Source organism: Doryrhamphus excisus, linkage group LG15, assembly GCF_037039965.1.
Source record: "Doryrhamphus excisus strain RoL-2023G ecotype Guam linkage group LG15, RoL_Dexc_Guam_v1.1, whole genome shotgun sequence".
Classification (NCBI taxonomy): Eukaryota; Metazoa; Chordata; class Actinopteri; order Syngnathiformes; family Syngnathidae; genus Doryrhamphus; species Doryrhamphus excisus.
In genome coordinates, this window is record NC_136371.1 from 14,009,327 (window position 1) to 14,031,994 (window position 22,668).

The 22,668-nt window shown below is 41.4% G+C and overlaps 1 protein-coding gene across 1 annotated transcript in view; it reads left to right on the forward strand.

The window, feature by feature from the left end:
- LOC131104315 (sterile alpha motif domain-containing protein 10) overlaps positions 1–18,873 on the forward strand; it is a 74,362-nt gene extending 55,489 nt beyond the window's left edge. Inside the window, exons 3-5 of the mRNA XM_058051355.2 lie at positions 3,409–3,577; positions 10,092–10,232; positions 16,189–18,873. Of these exons, the coding sequence (XP_057907338.2) occupies positions 3,409–3,577; positions 10,092–10,232; positions 16,189–16,211 (333 nt within the window). The 3' untranslated portion in view covers positions 16,212–18,873. The remainder of the gene's footprint in view (positions 1–3,408; positions 3,578–10,091; positions 10,233–16,188) is intronic.
- Positions 18,874–22,668: the final 3,795 nt, after the last annotated feature.

The following is a 22,668-nucleotide window of genomic DNA, read 5'->3' on the forward strand; positions in this document are numbered from 1 at the left end:
GCTCCATCCATACGAGTTTTACAAAAATGTATTTCGACATAAAGAAACATTCACTAGCTGTCATACACATTTTGTACCCACCTGAAATCTCAACCACAAGGGTGCATTATATGGTATCCTCTAATCCCAGCACTGCACTGAATATGATCAAAAAATCTGCTAATTTTGTTAATCATCATTAATCTGATCTTCAAGGCGCATATAATATTGTGTGCCAGGGTTATATAAACATGGAATTTACCAAAACAAAGATTAGACTCTTGTTTTTCATCAGCCAAAAATAAGGTTGTTTCTAGCGTTTTCCATTCTTTAGTAATCAGCAGTAGAACATGGGTAAATTCCGGGAAAAAATCAGTTCACAACAAAAAAAAGGGAGAAAAACAGCTTTTTGTGAAAAGATTAATTTCAAGTAAGGTACTGACCTGCCACGGTCTGCCAGCTTAGTGGGTACCTGTAGCTTCGAGTCAAAGCTCAACAAGCAGATCATTCACCACGCACCAGGCAAACAAAAAAACGAAGAAAACCATGACACCAACTCTCCTTCTGATTGCGGTCTGGAATGTACGAACTATGTGGCCTGGACTGACTGAGGATCTTCAAGCAATTGATGATGCTCGAAAAACAGCAGTAATTGACCAGGAGCTGCACAGGCTGAATATCGACATCGCAGCCCTGCAGGAAACACGACTCCATGACAATGGATCCCTAAATGAGGAATACGCTATACTTTCTTCTGGCAAGGGAAAGTGCTGATGAACATGGAAGGGAACATGGAGTGGGCTTTGCCGTAAAGAACACGCTGCTCCGGATGATCAGCCTTTCACCAAACGGCACAGAGAGAATTCTCAATCCGCGTCACTCAACATTGGAGGGCCTTGTCAACATCATCTGTGCTTACGCCCCAACACTTCAGGCTACAGCAGAGAGGTGTTCTATTCACGGATGAATCTCGGTTTACATTGTTCAGGGCGGATGGCAGACATGTGCGTGTGTGGCGTCGTGTGGATGAGCGCTTTCCTGACGTCAATGTTGTGGATGGAGTGGACCATGGTGGTGATGGGGTTATGGTATGGGCAGGCATCTGTTATGGACGAAGAACACAGGTGCATTTTATAGATGGCATTTTGAATCCACAGAGATACCGTGATGAGATCCAGAGGCCCTTTGTTGTGCCATATATCCATGAATATCAACTCATGTAATCAGCAAGGTAATGCACGGCCCCATGTTGCAAGGAACTGTACGCAATTCTTGGAAGTTGAAAATGTCCCAGTTCTTGCATGGCCAGTATACTCACCGGATAAGTCACCCATTGAGTATGTTGTGGATGTGCTTGATCAGCGTATATGACAGCGTGTACCAGTTCCCTCTGATATCCAGCAACTTCGCACTGCCATTGAAGAGGAGTGGACCAACATTCCACAGGCCACAATTGACAATCTGAACTCTACGCAAAGAAGATGTGTTGCACTGCATGAGGCAAATGCTGGTCACACCAGATACTGACTGACATTTTTAAATATGCAGTTGATTCCCATTTGATTTACAACCATGAGTAGTCAGTATGTAAACTATTCTAAACTTCCATGAAATCCAGAGGCCCAGACAAAATGTTCTCCTCTTGGTTGCAACTGGTGCCAAGTCAAGGATTTATATTAAACTGCAAAAGTATGTGTATGCTGCAGTTGTTTGTATGACATGTCTGCATAAATAATCCCCAGGGCATGTCGTCAATAATGAAGTAGAACATTTGGCAGCAGCTCTTTGTTACTGTCATGTTTTACGCTTCACTCAATCGGACGTTAATCCATGGATTTAGTATTTGTAAATGAGGAATATTATGAGAAGAGGGAGGTGAAGAGTTGAAGTCTGCTCACATTACATATGACACCATGACAGAGGCAAGAGTACAAGACAATGGAGGAGACACTATCGACACTGCACCATAGCTGCACCATAATGTCAGGGTTTTCTCAGACGTTTATATTATTTGGGATTCATATTAAATAATGTAAATTAATTTATATACACTCACCAAATGTGAAAAATAAATAATACAAATCAATGTCTCCTGGAGGGGTTTGATTGCCCGAGTGATCCTAGGAGCTATGTTGGCTATGGCTATATGCCCCTGGTGGGGTCTCCCACCAGGAGTCCAGCTAGTCGGACAGTGGAAGGAATACTTTGAGGCCCTTCTAAATCCCACTGACATACCTTCCATAGAGGAAGCAGAGTCAGAGGACAGTTCCATCACTGTGGCTGAGGTATCTGGTGGTCAAAATGCTCTTCAGTGGTTGGACGAGTGTCGCCCAGAATTCCTCAAGGCTCTTTATGTTGAGGGACTGACACGTCTCTTCAACATTGCGTGGAAGTCGGGAACAGTAACTTTGTATTGGCAGACTGGGGTGGGATCACACTCCTCAGCCTTCATGGGAAAGTGTAACATCGTTGGTCAAACCTCTCAAAGGCCTTAGATGTGGTCCTGATGGCTTCTTCAGGCGGTGACCTTCACTGTGTACTGGGACGGTTTGAATCTGATTGTGAAGCTTCTGGCGGATCGGCGCAGCAGCTTCAGTCATGCGGTCGATGTACCGTCGTGGTGAAAAGGTAGCTGAGCCAGCATGCAAAGATCTAGGGTTATCGGGCGTTCTATATTCCCACCCGCACCTATGGCCATAAGCTTTGTGTCCAGAAGAACGAGATGGCAGATCCAAACGGCTGAAATGAGTTTCCTCCGTAGGGTGGCTGGACTCAACCTAAGAGATAGCGTGAGGAGCTCAGTCATCCAGCAGGGGCTCAGAGTAGAGATGCTCCTCTTTCACATGGAGCCCGAACCACCTCAACTGGCTCGGGCATTTAGAACGGATGCCTCCCGGTCACCTCAAGGAACTACACGGTACCAGACCCCCCCGGCCTCTTTGATGGCCACGTCTGGCCCATGTACTTGAAACACAAGAACATCATTGTCGTGTCGTTCCGGTGGAGCTGGAGGAGGTGGCCGGGGACCAAGATATTTGGGCTTCCCTACTGAGACTGCTGCCCTCACGACACTGACCCGGAGAAGCGGAGGAGAATGGATGGATGGACAAATCAATGTCACCTCAAAATGAGCACCATTGTCCTTGTGAAAACTGACTTTGACAGCACTGTTTTATCTGCTGTTGGTTTGAGCAGGTGCACATAATGTTGTGTCTGATGACTGTATATTGTTGCATAATATTTTGAATCAATTGTAAGACCTAGAAAATAACAAGCAATTAGTTTATGGGCCCTGATTGAGTGATGGTCCAACAAGTACAATAAATATATTAATAAATTAATAAATGCTTCACATCATTTCTGTCATTTCTGTTTCCACACCCGACACTTGCCTACAACATCTGTTAATCTGTGTGGTTTTATTTTCAGCTGCATCCAGGTGAAGCTTTTACTGTGTATCACACCAGCGCAACGTTGTCAAGTCTGTCCAAACCAGTAGTGCTGTGGACTCAGCAGGATGTCTGCAAGTGGCTTAAGAAACACTGTCCTCACAACTACCTGGCCTATGTAGAAGCCTTCTCTCATCACGCCATCACAGGTACAGGTACACAACATGCATGGCAGGAAAGGAATGCATGGGGGCGTACTTGACGGTTCTTCCACCTTGTGTGATTTTCTTGTTACTATTTAGCCAGACAATGTAAATAGGGTCCATAAAAAATGCTCACCATATATTGTGTTGGAAGTTTTATTTTTAGGTTATGTGGATGCAGAGCTTACCTTGGTTTGTGGCTCCACAGCTTAGCTTGCTCAACTGGAAGAAGGTTTGCAGCCAAATCTCTCCAAAGGAGATTGAATAGGCGTTCATGTGCAGTCATGAAAGAACTGCAGACTATTTTTGGAGATAAAAAGCTAAGCTATGGGGGAAAAATATGATGGGTCATTACAGCCCAAGTTCAAACAAGTTCACAAAGAGACACATAGATGTTTATTTGGTAGCCATGTTGCACTTATGAAGAGGACAGTGCGTCATACAGTGCATCCGGAAAGTATTCACAGCGCTTCACTTTTTCTACATTTTGTCATGTTACAGCCTCATTCCAAACTGTATTAAATTAATCTCTTACCTCAAAATTCTACACAAAATACTCCATTATGACAATGTGAAAAAAGGTATTTTTGACATGTTTTGAATTGATTAAAAATAGAAAACAAAAAAATCACATTTACATAAGTATTCACAGCCTTTGCTTAATACTTTGTTGATCCACCTTTGGCAGCAATTACAGCCTCAAGTCTTTTTGAATATGATCCCACAAGTTTAGCACACCTATCTTTAGGCATTTTTGCCCATTCTTCTTTGCAATAAGTCTCAAGCTCCATCAGGTTGGATGGGTGAAGTCTGTGCACAGCCATTTTCAGATCTCTCCAGAGATGTTCGATCGGATTCAAGTCTGGACTCTGGCTGAGCCACTCCAGGACATTCACGGAGTGGTTCTGAAGCCAATCTTTTGAGATCTTGGCTGTGTGCTTCGGGTCGTTGTCCTGCTGTTTCCTCCAAACATGGCGCCTGGCATTCACACCAAAGAGTTCAATCTTTGTCTCATCAGACCAAAGAATTTTGTTTTTCATGGTCTGAGAGTCATTCAGGTACTTTTTGGCAAATTCCAGACGGGCTGCCATGTTCCTTTTACTAAGGAGTGGCTTTCGTCTGGCCACTCTACCATACAGGCCTGATTGGTGGATTGCTGCAGAGATGGTTGTCCTTCTGGAAGGCTCTCCTCTCTCCACAGAGGAACGCTGGAGCTCTGACCATCGGGGCCTTGGTCACCTCCCTGACTAAGGCCCTTCTTCCCTGATCGCTCAGTTTAGAAGGCCGGCCAGCTCTAGGAAGAGTCCTGGTGGTTCCAAACGTCTTCCATTTACGAATAATGGAGGCCACTGTGCTCATTGGGACCTTCAAAGCAGCAGAAATTTTTATGTATCCTTCCCCAGATTTGTGCCTCAAGACAATCCTGTCTCGCAGGTCTACAGACAGTTCTTTTGACTTCATGCTTGGTGTCTGTGCTCTGACATGCACAGTCAACTGTGGGACCTTATATAGACAGGTGTGTGCCTTTCCAAATCATGTCCAATCAACTGAATTTACTGCAGGTGGACTCCAATTAAGCTGTAGAAAGATCTCAAGGATGATCAGTGGAAAAAAGATGCACCTGAGCTCAATTTTGAGCTTCATGGCAAAGGCTGTGAATACTTATGTAAATGTGATTTCTTAGTTTTCTATTTTTAATAAATTCAAAAAAAGTAAAAAAAAAAACTTATTCACATTGTCATGATGGAGTATTTTGTGTAGAATTTTGAGGTAAGAGATTAAATTAATACAATTTGGAATGAGGCTGTAACATGACAAAATGTGGAAAAAGTGAAGCGCTGTGAATACTTTCCGGATGCACTGTATGTGCTCTGCTACTACCGTAGTTTATAATGTAGTCATACAATATGGCTGCATCTTCTGTACACTTTGCAATTATAGCCCATTTGTGAACTTTTTACAGTCACTAAATATCACTTCGGCCATGTCCACATGAATACGGATATTTTCAAAAACGCACATCTGCCCCTCTCTGGTGTCACTGTTTTAAACCTATTTCTATCCACACCAATAGCACACACTGGCTGCCATGTGCATGCCAAAGTAGGGGGCGCTGCAGTCATTAGGCAATTTTAACCAATCAGAGCCACCCATGACGTCAAAGAAGAAACATGGCTGCCCCCCGGTGACGAAAAGAGTAGTGCAACTCTGCATCTACAATTGGGTCTTTCTTTGCTCAGGATGAATGGACACATTAATACGAACAAACAATGTAGGGAGGCAAACAATGAAACAGTTAATTCTTGTCACCAATATTGCCCAGGGTGCCACACCATGTAACAGCCCAACATGGTCTCTCTCTCGCTCTCTCTCTCTTTCTCTTCCACAGACAGTAGAGCATTTTTAATAACAGTTAGGATGTCCCATTGAGGCTGTAGTTGTAATGACAGGATTACAGGATGTGTATGTAGGCATTTTCAAAAAGAAGGAAACACATCCAATTGGCCTCAGGTATTCACATGCTGATTCACAAACAGTATACGTAGAGCATACGTAGTGTATAAATACTGTGTACATAGAGTGCATTCCTATTTGCCTTTGTCATAAGCAGCCTTTTTGTGAAGATGAGGCCTGAATGTGTTCTGTATTGTTGTTGTTGCTGGTGCATATGGCCAGTATCAATACATGTTTTGCATATGAATTTTCATCCTTGCACGTTCACTGAAGGATAGTGGATCCTAATAAAACCTAGAGATGGATTTCCTCTCTGTATCATCTTTGTTCAGTGGCCCAGAAGTAATCATGTCTCTCACAGTCTCTCAGCAACCACACCACAGCAGAACAAGCTGCCGAATGAGATCAGTGTCGCTATTCATTTTGAAGTTAATGTTTGAATATTTGGGCCACCGCTTTTTATTGTATATGTTACAGTGGTATGAGTAAAAGTTTGGGCACCCCTTTCACTATTGTCCTTTCTAAATGACTGGTTGTTGGGATCATCCATTCCAGGTAAATATAGTATATATAGCAGACCAACACAGGGATCAATAAGAAGTGGAATGAACTTTCTAGGATTTACAAAAACTGTGCAATAATTATTTAATGACTGGCTGGCGGTATACGTACAAACAGAAGAACAAAAGGTGAATCTGGGTGATACTATATTTTGGCCTTCCCAACTACAATGGGAGCTTATCAGCTCATTCTAAACAAGCTCATACACTTCATCACTTCAGTATAAAATGTTTAATAATAATTTTGAAGCACTAAATATGACATGCAGTACCGTGCTGTCTTTCTTTAATTTTGCACTGTTCATGTAATGATGCGTTCAAGCACAGCATTCGGAAATAGGCTTTCAGTCACAGAACAGAAAATGCTGACACCACTGTGGGCCAGCTAGCAGGCTAATGGAGCGGTTATTAAAACAGCCCCATTGCCGATATTGTGGGAGGGTGGGCGGGTGGATGTGATTGGGCGTCCGCGCATATGTGATGGGCCAGCACTCCTGATATTGAAGGCCCTGGGTAGATTACATTGACATGGCAAGCTGAAATCTGATTGAACAAAAAAAAAATTGAACATAGACGAGCACACATGACTAAAAGCCGTGCAGTCAAGGCAAGTTGTGAAATAAAAATAACAGACTGTTGGGAATAAAATAATACAATTTCATGGAACAAGTATGTTAATTCAAGTTCTAAATATAGGTCACTGCTTCTGAGTGTTCAGCAGACGAGGCTTTGCTAGCCCTGATGGCACACAACCAGGGGCCTCCTTTATAAAACTTGCTTAAAACAGTGTCGAGGCCGTGTGGGATATGTCACTGTTTTTTCATAAGCTTTCCAAAAATAAAAATCCTTTGTGAACATGTACTCTTAATGAAAAATGAGAGTTTTTTAGTGGTTCATGTTCCTGTTCAGTGGTTTGATACTTGTATACTGGTTACTAATAACACTGTGAGAAATTCATTTTAATTCATCATTCATAAAAAGGTCATATTATCAAAAAAAACATGGAGACATTCAAACATTCCATCCAAGAACTTTGGATAGCGTACTCATTTAAACCATGCAAACTTTTATGACCCAACCTCTGAAAAGAATCGGATTTAAGAATCGTTACGAAACTGGAATCAAAATGAGGAATCAGAATTTCTCAAATTCAAACAATATCATCTAATTGCCATTTAATCCCATAGGAAACAATTTCTTGAATTGTTTCATGCACAAAAGGTTCAAGGATAAAGAAACACTGCCTTTGTTTTAAAAAGGGATATTTATTTTTTTGGTTTTCACAATGTCTTTCAGAAAAGCCTCTCATTTAGAATTTGAACTGTTAATAAGCAATTTCCTTTGAAGGCAAAATGAGAGTAGTGATTGCTATTGAGCAGCTTTTGTTTTTGTCTTTTCTTCTCCCACTGACAGCACTTCACTCCCTATCGCCATGAAATTAATGAGAGCTGCAGAACGTCTTTGGAGAATTGATTTGAATTCCATTCTACTGCTTTGTCTCATTTATGCACGCATATCGCAAGGGCATTGTGTCTCTGGGACGTTCTGGTGCGCCGCTTTGTAAGCTCACACAAAAGAAGGCTGTGGGATGGGAGAGATGGCGTAAGGTAGCTTGATTTGTATGGATGAAAGAACAAGGTGTGTGTTTAAATATGTGGATTTGATTGTGGGTATCGCGCAGAAAATCAATGGATGATTATTATTGTAATTCTCAACATATTGTATTTGTCATCAGAGAATTGAGTAGTTTCACACCCAATGCCTGCACATACAATACAGTTGTAGCTGCCACAGTTGCCATAGTTGCCATAGCCTCATACTGTATTGAATCGAAAATGCAAAAATCCTTACATTTATTGATGCAATACATCAGTGGACAATTTTGCAATTCAAAAATGGATGTAGCTTGGCTAATTTAAGATATTATTTATGAGACTCTTATTTTGTAGGATGACAGGAGATGCTGTTATTTTGAAGGCCGGCGTGTTGTTTTGCTTGTTTTGCTTAACCATGCTTAGGGTGACATTGGGGATGTGGTGGGTTGTCAAACACTGCTGTTGGTGAAGGGAATAGCAGGAATGTAAAAAACAAACAAACATTGATTAATTGAGGCATACTTAATCGTATCCGAGGATACAATGACATGGATGAATGATAATATTCACCAGCATAATACATAGATACTTTATGTCTATCCATGGAGGAATAACAGTACTAGCCATTGATGCAGTGGTCGATGATGATGGCTGCGTGTGATGGAGCGATGAGGATGAGGGTTAGCTCAGATAGCTAAATATGCAGAGATATAGATGGACAGACAACAGCAATACAAAGATGAGTAATGAGTCAAATTATTATCTGGTAGCTTCTACAGGTATGATGGATTCCTCCAGGACATCACCTTCCTGCAGGAACATATGTGGGTTTGTTCAATGAGTGTATCCCCTGGGTTAAACGCCCACTCTTTAATAATAGACCCAGAAAATAAAAATATAAACTACTAAACATCAATTGCCTTTAACATGATGAAAACCTGTTGTTTTAAACAACAGGTAAATTGCTGCCAAATGTGCAATCTGGTAGTGGTGTACTCTCAAATTTTGTTGTTTGCAATACAATGACAATAAAGGCGATTCTGATTCTACATTTGGTATCGATGTGATACCAAGTGACTGCAAGGCCAGTACAGCCGATACCGATACACTTGCCGTGGTCTCGTTTTTGAGCTGAAAATATAACCAAGCAGCGCTCCTCTTTATTTCTGCTCTCTCTGTAGCATGTTTGGGCTGACCAGCCTGACGGCCAGGCTGGCAGGTACTGTAGTGGTTGTGTTGGACGTTCTTTGGTTGCCTGTCGCCGCTGCTGTGACAGCAGAGACACACAGGTTGCATCTTCAATGAAACCGCTGCAGTTGGACTGGAAAACCAACTGAAGACAAAGTATCGATCTTTTTGCTTTGGTGTCAATTAATATTGATACCAAAATTGGGATTGATATTTGGATTGACCCGGGCCCCACGGTGGAGGGGTGGTTAGCGTGTTGACCACAGTCCGGAGACTGGGAAGATATGGGTTCGAATCTCCGCTTGGGTATCTCTGTGTGGAGGTTTCCCATGCGTGGATATTCTCCTGGTAATCTGGTTCCCTCCCCCATTCCAAAAACATGCTAGGCTAATCGCAGACTCTTAATTGTCCATCGGTATGAGTGTGGGTGGGAATGGTTGTTTGTCTCGTCAGCTCCAGCATACGCCCGCGACCCAAAAGAGGATAAGCGGAATAGAAAATAAATGAATGAATGGATCGATCCCCCCACCACTACAATCTGGGTCAGATCCAGATTAAAATTGGTTTGGCATGACGCATTTTGACACACACAAAATACATAAATACACCAGCACCCAGGAAAACATGACCTAGAACTGCAGTTTCTAGAGGTCATTGTCTTGGGGTAAAACCATAACAATCCCAAGAGAAATGTTGTATGTTAACACATCCCTGCCCCCACAGGACGGGCCTTGCTGCGTTTGAATGGGGAGAAGCTACACAGGATGGGAATCGTCCAGGAGACACTAAGGCAGGAAGTCCTCCAACAGGTCCTCCAGCTTCAGGTTAGAGAAGAGGTCCGCAACCTGCAGCTCCTTAGTCGAAGTGAGTATGTAGAGTATCTGTTTTTTTTTACTTTTGTGCAGAGGAGCAGTGGACAACAAACAAAAGCTGAAAGATTAAAAAAAATTTATAGTCAGTTTGGCTAAATTCAGCTGAGACGACTGTGGCGTGCCTGCTATGACATACATGGAAATGGACATCGAACAGCGGCGTGAGGTTTTATTGACGGCAGCACTTAAGTTTCTGCCCCGCATCTAGCACACTGCTGCACTAAGCCAGCCACTCATCAATAAAATCACCCAGTTCATTACAGCTGGCTTAAATCCAGTTGTACTCAATACCAGGGAGGGAACCAGGGTTTTTCAACTAGTGAGTCGTGACCTAAGTTGAAGAACCAACTGACATAGCATACACACCTATTCCAACGAAGACACAAGCGTACAAATACATGTATTTAATTGTGTTGTATTCAGGTATCTTTTTATCGCTCGCAATAATCACTGTTTTTCATATGTACATGCTGGCGTTCGTTGTTTCTTCTGTTGCAGGCATGTGTTTAGCCAGCTATGTGGGGCGGGTTGAGCATGACCTGTGAACCAGGAAGTGCGGGAATCGGTGTGTGTGCTGCGAAAAATAAAGTTGACTGGAAGCAGCCGTTCGCCGTGTTCTTTTTTGGTATTGAAATCTTTAAGCAAAGATTGATTTAAGCTGCTCGACATTGTTCTATACTGTAGAACAATGTCGAGTGCATTATTGCCCACTTTTAATGCAGTCCGGCGCAGGATCGGATATATAGATAGTCCGGTTATATCGGTAGATATTGAGAATATTGATATAACGAGACTTTACTGTATATACATATATACATATAACAGTGTTTGTTACGAGTTACTACCATGACACTAGGAGTCCACTTGGCCGGAGCCAGTTGGTGCCAAAGATTATGTGATTGGCGCGTAGTGGCTCGCTGTGGCGACGAATTAACGGCAACATGGCAACATGCCAAGTGAACATAATTATTTTTTTTGCGTGAGTTTTGTGCAGTTTTAAGTTGAAGTGCATTTTATAAGAAAATGACCTACAGGAAGGTAGCGAAAAGGCTTGAAGTTCATGGTTTTGTACGGATTTGGAAAACAACATTTATTTTCATGTAATACAACCATTTTATGGCATAGTTAGAGGTACAAAAAAAAGATGCCCACTTTAGATTGTGTTATTCCCTTTTAAGCTCTTATTTTGTACAGACAGGGTGCCATAGTTAAGGTGCTACTGTGTACACTTCAATTATCTTGGCTTTTGGTCTGAATCTGGCATCCTTATTAAGAATGGTTGTGAATGTTGTTCAGTATTGTTTCCACTTCAAATCAAAATGCTGTAGTAGAGTAGTTTAACAAGTAGTTTATCCCGGAGGAATGGCTCGCTTACATCGCTGTAAGCACTTTGTTTGATAAGGTCCATGAGGTGGGCCAACTCAATGTATTTTACAAGAGTAAAAACAGTGTGGGCCAGATTTGGCAGCCGGACCTGAGTTTGACCTTGATGAAAATGTGGCATAATGTTTAACTGGATGCAGCTTTCTTTGGAGCCCAGGGGGTTATGCTTGAATATGCAATAAGAAAAACAGAAAAAATGACAGTGCTGTGATTGGCTTGCATGACAGAATAATACACAGGCAGACGTTGACAAATCAGAGGATAATGAAGCAGCGTGAAGGGAGAAAAACGTGTCTGTCAGCGCACTTATCCACCACCACCAGTGTCTTCACTTTCCATTTTGTGACAGGCACACTTGTTCACTGTACTAATTGTGGCACACCAATTGGCGTCAGAGCTGAAATTCCCCACATAATAACTTAATGACTGAAGCTGAGAAAATTCTCCTTCGTTGTTATATGAGAGTTCGAGCAGTGGAACTGGAAGTGTAAACGGAATAACTCAACTAGAATAAACCCAGCATGCAGTCTTGTGCTTGGCTGTCACATGAAACCAATGGACGTCTATAAATATCTTAAAAAAAATACTGAAACAGAAAACACTGAATCTACAGTAACTACAACTTCTTAACTGCACTTTTTGGGAATTTTGCCCATCACAATCACAATCCTTCGAGTTAATATAGCTATAACCAGTTAATATGAGCTAGCTAGCAATGGGCGCCATGGGAAATACCTATTTTGACGCTGAAAGCCCTCACAGAAAATCCTCAAAAAACACCAAGAGTGTTCCACTGACATAACTGACTTGTATATGAACCAAGCTACAGCGATATTATTATTGTTGCAGCTAACAATTAAAAAAAAAAAAATTATCTCGGGGACTAACACGACGCATGGCTAATTGTTAGTCTCAGCGTCGTTCACAGACGGAAGAGTGGATATCCAGCTCTCCATTTGAGTACCCAGACTCAACAAGATGCCCGTCTTGTGCTGAATGACACAGCCATCCCAAGGAGAGTGGGCATCGTAAGTGTTGTTGACAGAAGTAGCACAAGTATGCATGTCAATGCAGTGAGAAAATAAGTTTCGGTATTATTATAAATCAGTAAAATATAGCAAGATACTGCAACTATTATATGTTATCATCAGTACTCGTGTTAATGCATGTGAGAGGTTTTTTAGAGGGCTTCATAGTTGAAATAGCCTTATCCAATGACAGCATTGTAAGCTGGCTGATATTAACTTGTCTCATGTTATAATGCACAGAAAAGGGAAAGAAAAATGTGTTCATGTTTCAAATAAGGTTCGTGAATGATGGGCCCAATTCCCCAAAAAGTGCAGTACCCCTTTAAGTTTGCAGGAGTTTAGTGGTGGAAACTTGGGCAAAAATTGCTGTTGAAGCACATAAAAAAAACATTGCAAAGTTTAAGGTCATGGTTAAATAATATGCTAGTCCATTTCTAAAGTCAGTGCAGCTAAAAATTAATGTGTGTGGAAATTCAAATCAGAGCATCAAAGTAGAATGCAAATGTATGTTTAGGAAGTAAGAACGAGTTCAACCTTCACTACTGTACTTTACTTCTCACCCCTTTAATGTAAGAAATGTAGTGTCCTTCATATTTGCAGCATGAACCTTGCACAGATTTCTCCACTTTCCATATTCCACATATTTTCAGCCTTGGTGGATTCTGTAGTTTTTGCAGCGGAAGGTAAAGGGGAAGCCTTCCCAAGTCCAAAGCCTCTTGGCTGTCTAAGAGGAATGTACCATGAGCTTTACAGGGGTTGTTGTAACATCTGGAGAGCTTTGGGATTGTTTGTGTCTGAGTGTGGGGGAGGGGTAGTGGTGTACTTAGATCAGAGCCCAGTGGGAATCAAGCCTCCTCTTCCTGCATCTTCTCCTTTTTGGTTTATCATTATAATATCTGTAACTTGTCAGTTCCTCCTTCCTTCTCAACACAGAATTTTCATCAAAGTCTGTCCTTGTAGCATGCAGCCATCTGCTATGCCTCAGCATCTCAGCGATAATTAGCGAGAACCAGATGACTGTTACAAGCCGTCACACCACCTTTCACCCTTATTTTACTACAAAGGGATTGGAAGCAGCACAAGGAAGGTGCAGTTATTTTGCTTTTGCTAGAATTTCCTTCAAGAGCATAAATGAAAGTTTGACGTTGAGAATGTATCGTCTTCTCCGCACGGATTTTGGCTAGTTATGTGAATCTCCCACCCTCCCCTCTTCTGTGATAACTCCTCTGGGAGCTCATTTAAACTATTTTCTATCAGAGAAGTGTTTCCCCCTGCATCTGGAATCGCCTCGAGTCATTTCTCCAGCCGCTCCATCCTTCTGCTTTCTCCATGTCATGGCTCAGGTTCACTTGAGTGCCATGGTACATCTGTCTGGGCTCAAGAACAGGCGGCACGTCTTTGTCGGCTATCAGGGGATGTGAGCTTGCAGCTGAAAATGCCAACTGTTTAGTTCAGGATCGGATGACCGTCTAATGACACTCCATGTCAGAGTTGGCTTGTTGTCAGGGAAACCAGCTAGGACCCTCTGTTGTTTTCAAAGAAAAAGACAATGACGTTGTGGAGGAAGGCTTGTTTTGGCTCAGACTTGTGTACTCAGTGTATAGAAGTGAATTTTGCATAATTATAAGCATCAACATTGCAATGTGTTGCTGCAGTGCAGTTTCAGGCATATACTACATGGGAAATATGACACTTGACTTCATTCCCTGGACTTTTTAACTATCAAAACAATGTCAATGTCTACTGTGTTGACTTTTAAAACCGATTTTCACAGCCCAAGTTATATATTTTGTAATATGGTTGTATTTACCAAGGTTCATGGGTCGATCAGAGCAATTTATTTGTATAACAATTTGTTTGTATAACATTTTTTTGCACATTCCTACTGGGGAGCTATGATTCCCTGAGGGGAATATGAGTTCAGTATGCACCAGGAAGATGAAGCTGAATGTAATGGTGTGGAAAAATATGTCTCCGACAGACCTCAACCCAATTGAGCATTGTGAGGCATCCTAAAACTGAATATGGAGGATTTGTCTAACAGATTCTGTAAATGTGTACTTCATTTCAAGGGGACCTGTTATGCTCATTTTCGGTCCCTTGTATTGAGTTGTGGATTCCTATAGAGCAGCTACATACAATAAACTGCACAGAAAGTTTTCTAGATCTTCCAGAATCTGCACCTATTTCAGCTGTATTTCCTTGGATTTCTAAAACGGCCTGTCTTCATTTATTCCACTCCTCTGTGATTGGTCACACTCCCGAGCGCTCGAGAGTACCTCCGCACTAGTGCTGAACCTCACTTTTTAATTTTGTCGATATAGGAGTTGAAAATAAATGAGTGAACCCTTCGGAGAACGACTGGTTAGGAGCTACTGGTTTGGAAACCCCTAACTTACAGTGTATGGACTCAAAGAGTGATAACGCAGACACTGCTGACTACCCATGTTCTAAACATTGGTGAGCTTGGAATTTGCAGGCTCCATGTATGCACACTCTATAATGCTACACAGACAACCACTTACTTACACAAAATAAACACGGTGCTAATATGGTGCAATCTTCCACAAAAAGTATACATTTAAATGACAAAACTACTGCAACACAAGAGAGTTAAAGTGAGTGGTACTGTCTCAAAAGACAATTGCTACAAATGTGATGCAGACTTGTAATTATCCACGCTATAACCACAAGAATATATCCGAATTGCCTTATATATTCCATTGTTTTCTTACCTTTAGACAACTTTGGCTTTAACCAGCTAATGGCAGTATTTAAAAAAATCTTATAATATTTAAAAACAATCTTGCCCAAGGATCTTATCCAGGAAGACAGATTCCCCTTTAGCACATGCATCCTCAAGACTGGATTCATATACTGTTGGTACATAGCCACTTTTATTAAGTTAGATCATGTGGAAAAACTTTGGAAAAGGCAATCGTTTTTCCTGTTTTTTACCCAGCAGATAGTAGGTATCTGTCTTGTTCTAGTGATATGTTAAGTGCAAAAAGCAGTGCAGTATACCAAAGTAGATGAAAAGTAGGGTTGGGCGGTATGGACCTTAGCATACATACAGTATATCATGATATATTTGGGATATATCACGAAATCGCAATATAAAATTTAAACTCAGCAGAGTCTACAAACACTCTTGTTTACACAGTTATACGGCAAACTGTGCTTTTATTTTGAAGGGTGGTAGTATGTCCTCTGTGTATTGAGTGTCTGTACGATGAGTTGGGTACAAGAATAAACGTGCTTCCCGTGCTCTATAATCCCACGGTGAACGTATACTCATCTAGCCCGAGTCACTCATGCAACCACATGAGCATGCTAAACTGAACTGAACTGTTCAACTTGCTGGGGACGTGGCTTGCGAGAGACGCGTGGTTTCATGATGCTCAACTATAACAGTGCATATACAGTGAGATATCTATAGTACAGAGAGAATTTTTAATGATATTAACTATGAGCGTTTTGATTCTGGATGAACCCTAATTATGCACTGCCCTCCCCTCTCTCTCTCCTTCCCTGCAGCCTCCTTTGGAAACTTTTCTTAGCTCATCTATGGGTCCACTTGGCAGCCTTTGCGCCCATTTCCTCTCTCAAAAAAACTCCAGGAGCCATGGAAGAGCTTCTGTCTTCAGATTTCTGAGCAGAGAATCAAGCGGACAAGCCAAGCCAAGCAGTCGGTGGAACACTGGTTTACCAGACCTCAAGGCAGCAACAAAGACACGCTCAAGGCCTGCGTACCAACTGTAGCATAGTGATGAGATGGGAGAATGATGATGTATAGCACTGGCACTGGTTTACGCCTACTTCAAGCAAATGCATACCTGATGGTCTGTCTTAGTTTTTGTGGTTTGTGGGAAACACACAACCTACAACTTCTCTCCATTGACCAGGATGATAATGCTCCATTAGGTCTGACATTGATTTCAGCGTATTTCATCGCATTATTATGGTTTACTGCATTTTATCATACTGAGAGACCTGACAGCATATGTTTCCAGGATGCAGGTGTACATAATGTTGTAGTTACAGTAACCTCTCTTGAGGAAATGGATGCTGAGAACATGGGTTCATTCTTACCCTGATACATTTGCACCATTTCGCAACCTAAATTGAATGCCGGACATAATCAAGCCCATCCAAGCTGTAAAATGAATGCTGCTTGGAGGGCGTTACATGAGGTTTTGAATGCAGTGGACTAACGAATCCATCCCCCACCCAAAACCCACAGTGCATTTTCCTCTCAGGATTTCATTTTGAAATGATAACTCTGGTGAGTGACTAATGGTAGATATGATTCTCCTATTATTCTCCCACTTTTTGTATTGTGACTGAACTAGGCTTTATACCGTATAGCAGGGGTCGGGAACCTATTTTTCTACATTTGAAAGTAAAGTGTTACAAAATGACCATGTTAAAAAAACATTCCAAATATAACATTATCATAAACATTATCATATATTTTAATCCCTCCTCTGTCCATTTTCTACCAATGGCTAGCCTTGGGGTAATTTCCGGCCAGACGCCAATGCACGATGATAATTGGCTAATGCGGTAGCTTAGTGGTCAAGAGGTGAACTTCACACTTTTGCTGAAGAAGATGTCAAAAAGAAAGTAGCAGTAGATTTCAACATAAATGGACCGATGAATTGGCCTTTGTGGACGGAGCAGGTTTGGTCGTGTGCTTAATATGCAGCAAATTTCATCGATGGAATATCAAATATAATGCAGTATTTTGACACACATGCTACATTTGCAAATGAATATCTAGCGGAGGACAGTGAAGGCATGACAAGAGATGCCTTCCCAATGCAAGCTAGCAAGCAACAACTCCACGCATGGGGCCGACTGGACTGACTGAACTACTTCAGCAATTGTGAGAAATGGAAAGCCATTCACAGATGGCGAATTTGTCAAAACATTAATCCTCAGTCCAGGGTGTACCCGCCTTTCGCCTGAACACAGCTGGGATGAGCTGCACAGACGATGGATGGATGGATAGATAGATAGATAAAAGGCATGCCTGATCATACCACCATGATGGCAAGCTAAGTGAAACCTCCACGCCTGCATGAAGCTTAAACTCACCACGTATTAAACAGACTACATCAGCAAAAACATGCAGCACCAGAAGTCACATTTATGCTAAGTATATTAATGATGGATCAGTACAACAACATTAATCAAAAGAATAAATACAGAGACTTACGATATTTTGAAAGTATTGGTTTTATGTAAAAATGCATATATCGTATTTTCCAGACTATAAGTCGCACTTTTTTTCATAGGTTGGCTGTTCCTGCGACTTATACTCCAGAGCGACTTATAAATGAAAAAACTGTTTATGTTACATAAACACTGGACACCTTTTCTGTTCACGTTTATTTTTGGTGTAGCTGAATAACCATTGTGTTAGCATATCTTACACCTATTCAGCCTGTTCTCTATTCTTTTTTTGTTAGAACTACAAAACTAGAACTACAACTTACCTACAAAAAATGCGACTTATACTCCAGTGCGACTTATGTATGTTTTTTTCCTCCTAATTACGCATTTTGGCCTTGTGCAACTTGTACTTCAGAGCAACTTATATATTTGGTGTTATATATTAACAGAAGTGCTTTTTGGGGGGGGGGGGGGATTTAATGGCTCTCTTAGCCAAAAGGTTCCCAACCCCTGCCGAATATACACTACCGCTCAAAAGTTTGGGATCACTTGCAAAATGTCTTTGTTTTCCAAAAAAAAAACACATTTTCATCCATTTCACAAACAATGAAAATGAATCAGATGATTTTCAAAGAAGGATCTAAATTTTTGCATAGAGGCCTACTATCAACAACTGTCAGCCCTCTGCATCAATCTCCTGGTATGGCTGCTAATCCAATTTCATCATTTTATAAGGCTAATAGATTATTAGAAAACCCATCTAAAAAATCTCTTACCAAGTCGTTAACTACAGTAAACCTCGGATATATCAGACTCGGATATATCGGAAATTCGCTCACAACAGACAGATAAAAAAGAACCAATTTTTCTGTAATGCATTTCCAATAAAAAATCATTGCATATATCAGATTTTTATAAATACATTTTTATAACGGATTTCGCCTATTTCTGACAAAATCTCCAGTCCCGTTCAAATTTCCCTCGCATATATCGGATGGCCGCATCGTGGCCTTTGATCCATCTTTGATCCATGTTCACAGCCAAAAATGAAGATTATAACATCTTTGTATGAATTACAGACATGTACATGAGCATGTACAACGAAAAAAAAAAATTCTCAAATCTGTAGAAATGCCTTCTTGTTGCTATTAGCGAGGTTTAGAGACCAAACGATAAATGTAAGTGCAAACGATAATGACGTCACATGCTATTGAAATGTATGGGAACTTGCCGACTTGTCAATAGCCTGTGACGTCATTATTGTTTGCGTTTACGTTAATCGTTTGGTTTCTAAACCTCCCTAATAGCAACAAGAAGGCATTTCTACAGATTTGAGAATTTTTTTTTTTTTTCGTTGTACATGCTCATGTACATGTCTGTAATTCATACAAAGATGTTATAATCTTCAGCTTTGGCTGTGAACATGGATCAAAGTTCCCCCATGGCATTGCGCGTCCGTGTAATGAATGTGGCAGGAAGGGTAGGCCCTAGGTCTACATGAGGCCAAATGCCAAAACAGTAGTGAGGTTAAGATCACGTAGGCCTACGTTATGCTAATCTTGTTGATGTCACTGGCTATTGTCTTTCTCCTGGCTCCAGATTTAGGACAAATATAAAAGTGAGTGACGTCAATAATACTAGCACAGCAGTGAATGAGATCTTAACCTCACTATTGGAAATAACGTAGGCCTGACGGGCGTAACAGGGCCTAGCTTAATTAACAATTTGTTATGCTCAGAGTCCAATAAAGTTAAATTCTCATTACCTTACGTCTCTTTTCATTGCCCAGTCCAGGTACATTGGAAACATAGTCAAGGAAGTGCCTTTTTATAACGGATAAAATCCGATTTACGCATATACCGGATATAAATCCGATATATGCGTAAAACGGACATTTTCCGGTATACGCATATAACGGATTTCGCTTATATCGGACAAAACCAGTGGGAACAATTGAATCCAATATATCCGAGGTTTACTGTACTCCCTTCAGAGAGCAGCACAAACTGGGTCTAACAAGGACAGAAAAAGGAGTGGGAGGCCCCGATGCACAACTGTGCAAGAAGACAAATATCTGAGAGTAAGTAGTTTGGCAGCTGCATTAAATAGTAGCCGTCAAACACCAGTGTCAGTATGAACAGTGAAGTGGCGACTTCAGGATGCTGAACTTCATGGCAGGATTGTCAAGAAAAAGCCACATGTCAGACTGGCCAAAACAATTTCCAAGTGATCCCAAACTTTTGAGCGGTAGTGTACATTTCAAGGATTGTTAAAATAACATATTGTACGTCTGTGTGTTGTCACAGAGGCTCAGTGGTGTTTCAGCAGGACAAATCCCAAGAGCACAAGTGTAATGTGATATTATCTATGCTTGATGAAGCAATAATATACATGTAATTACATAAAGAGGGACGGGAGTTATTTATAATAAGTGTTGTAGCTGATGGGGAATGCTTTGCCTATTAGAGAAGCAGCATTTACTGTAGCTGTGTTGTGATTTTAATGAGTGTTATTGTAAGTCATCATGACAAAGAAAAGGCTATTATTGTAGCATTGTGCCAACCCTCTACTGACTTTAGATGCTTCAAAATCACTAATACTCTGCTAGTCAGCGAAGCCGCACCATAATCAGGTAACGATTAGAAGGCGCAGTCTCAATTTCTGTACTCAACACGTACATAAGGCACATACATACACATACATAACACTGTTTTAAAGGCGCATGCTAAATCATGCGGTTGAATAATAGAGAAGCCTAGCACCCACAATCCATTCACCTGCCTCCCAGTCTTAGTAAAGGTGTGTTGTGCGTCGTCCATCCATCGCGCTCACGCCACTCGCAACTTCACTATGAACATCCTGTTTACACTAGAGGTTGGCATTCTCTTGTTAATCCTCCTGGAATGATGGCTACCTCTGAATTTATTTGCTTCACTTGCTTTTTCATGGTAGCGGAGAGATAGGCGCCATGTTTGGAAGCCCCGTAGGCGTGGCGGACATTAAGCGTACGTACTGTGCGTTAGAGGTCTACACGGAGCGGCTGGCCCCACGACTGACCGGACTCCTCGGCTAACGGGGTGGGGCGGGCTGAAGAAATCTCAAGAACATAGCCACGGCTGTGGCCACGGCTATGGAAAACTAATATAAAAAAATACTGATAGCCTCATTTGTTTCTTGAAAGGTCACCTATATTGTCCATAATCCTTCCTTACATCATCTTTTTCACACAATTTATACTATCTTGAACTGAAAAGAGGTCATTTAATTTTTGCGCTTGTTCGGCCGGCTGACGGCTCGCCGCTCAAATCTTACCACGGCTGTGGCTGTCGTGCCACGGCTGTGGGGTGGAAAAGCACAGCCGTGTAGACCTCTACTGTGTGTATTACGTCATGTTCTCTGATTGGTTTATTGTTGACAGCGTACCTATTACATCCCTGTGTCAGAGGGAAATGGTCCAACAGTCAATCAAGCGGAGTGCTTACCTAAGTAGCAAAACAAACTTTTTACATATTTTCGGAACTCCGTGCACACAACATAAGGTACACCGGAAAACTAAAGGCTTTTAAGTGCGCCTTAAAGTGCGGAAAATACGGCACCCAGATCCAAGATTCTCAGGCCGACTCAAGTGATGTCAGTTTGTTAAACGGAAGTAGACATCGATGAAGATGATGATTTTATATTTCCATATCCCAGTAGATAAACTTCAGAATTCCCTCCATGGGAGCCAGATGACCAGAGACTGGAAGTGACTCTTGTAAGGGAGAATGTCTACTGTGTTATTTTTGAACTATCTGACACCCTCCAGGATTTTGCTTTTTTATGATTGTTGCAGATTAAAATGCCTGATTCAGGTGCTAGCTTTCAAAAAGCTGACAGAAGTTGGAATATTCATTCATTCATTCATTCATTCATTCATTCATTTTTGGACTGGTGGCCAGCCAATCACAGGGCACATATAGACAAACAACCATTCCCACCCACATTCATACCTGTGGACAATTTGGAGTGGCCAATTAACCTAGCATGTTTTTGGAATGAGGGAGGAAACCGGAGTACCCGGTGAACGCACGCATGCACGGGGAGAACATGCAAACTCCACACAGAGATGGCCGAGGGCGGAATCAAACTCCGGTCTCCGAGCTGTGTGGCTTACACGCTAACCACTCCACCACCGTGCAGCCCAGCCAAAATGTTTTGAGGCAAATTTTATCAATAATATTGCATCAGCTTGGATTTTCCAAATGTGTTATCTGACATTAAGTGGAAGCTTGGTTTGTGTCATTAATTCATCCCAGAGGTTTGGGCTAGCGTACCAAAATGTACGCTAACTGAATAAATTTTTCCTCACAAAAAGTAATGTATGTTCAATTACACTTCTCCAGGAAAACATGTTTTTATAGTTTCACAATGAATGGAAGGGATAATTAACCTTTAAGTTTTCCTTCATTGAAGACAAGATTTTTTGATTATAAAATGTACTTCTGCCACCTTGTGGCCATTTTTCCCGCTACAAACCCCATCAAACACAAAATTTGGACCTAAATTTTCAACGTTAACCAAAAAACTAACTGGGGTGGACAGTAACCGACATTCCACTGTCTTCTGTAGAACAATGTTTTGGTTGTCTGTATGGAAAATAAACCAATACAGTACGTCAGCCTCACAGATAAGAGAAAGTTGACTTTTCTATAATAAACTAATCAAGATAACATTTTGACCCTGTGTTGCTGTATATTTACTGTTTTTTATTTTTTATATTTTATATTTACTGTATCTAATTTTGACTCTTCTGCCCCCCGTGCATTCTGATTTAGTTGGTTATTGTACTTTAAAATACAT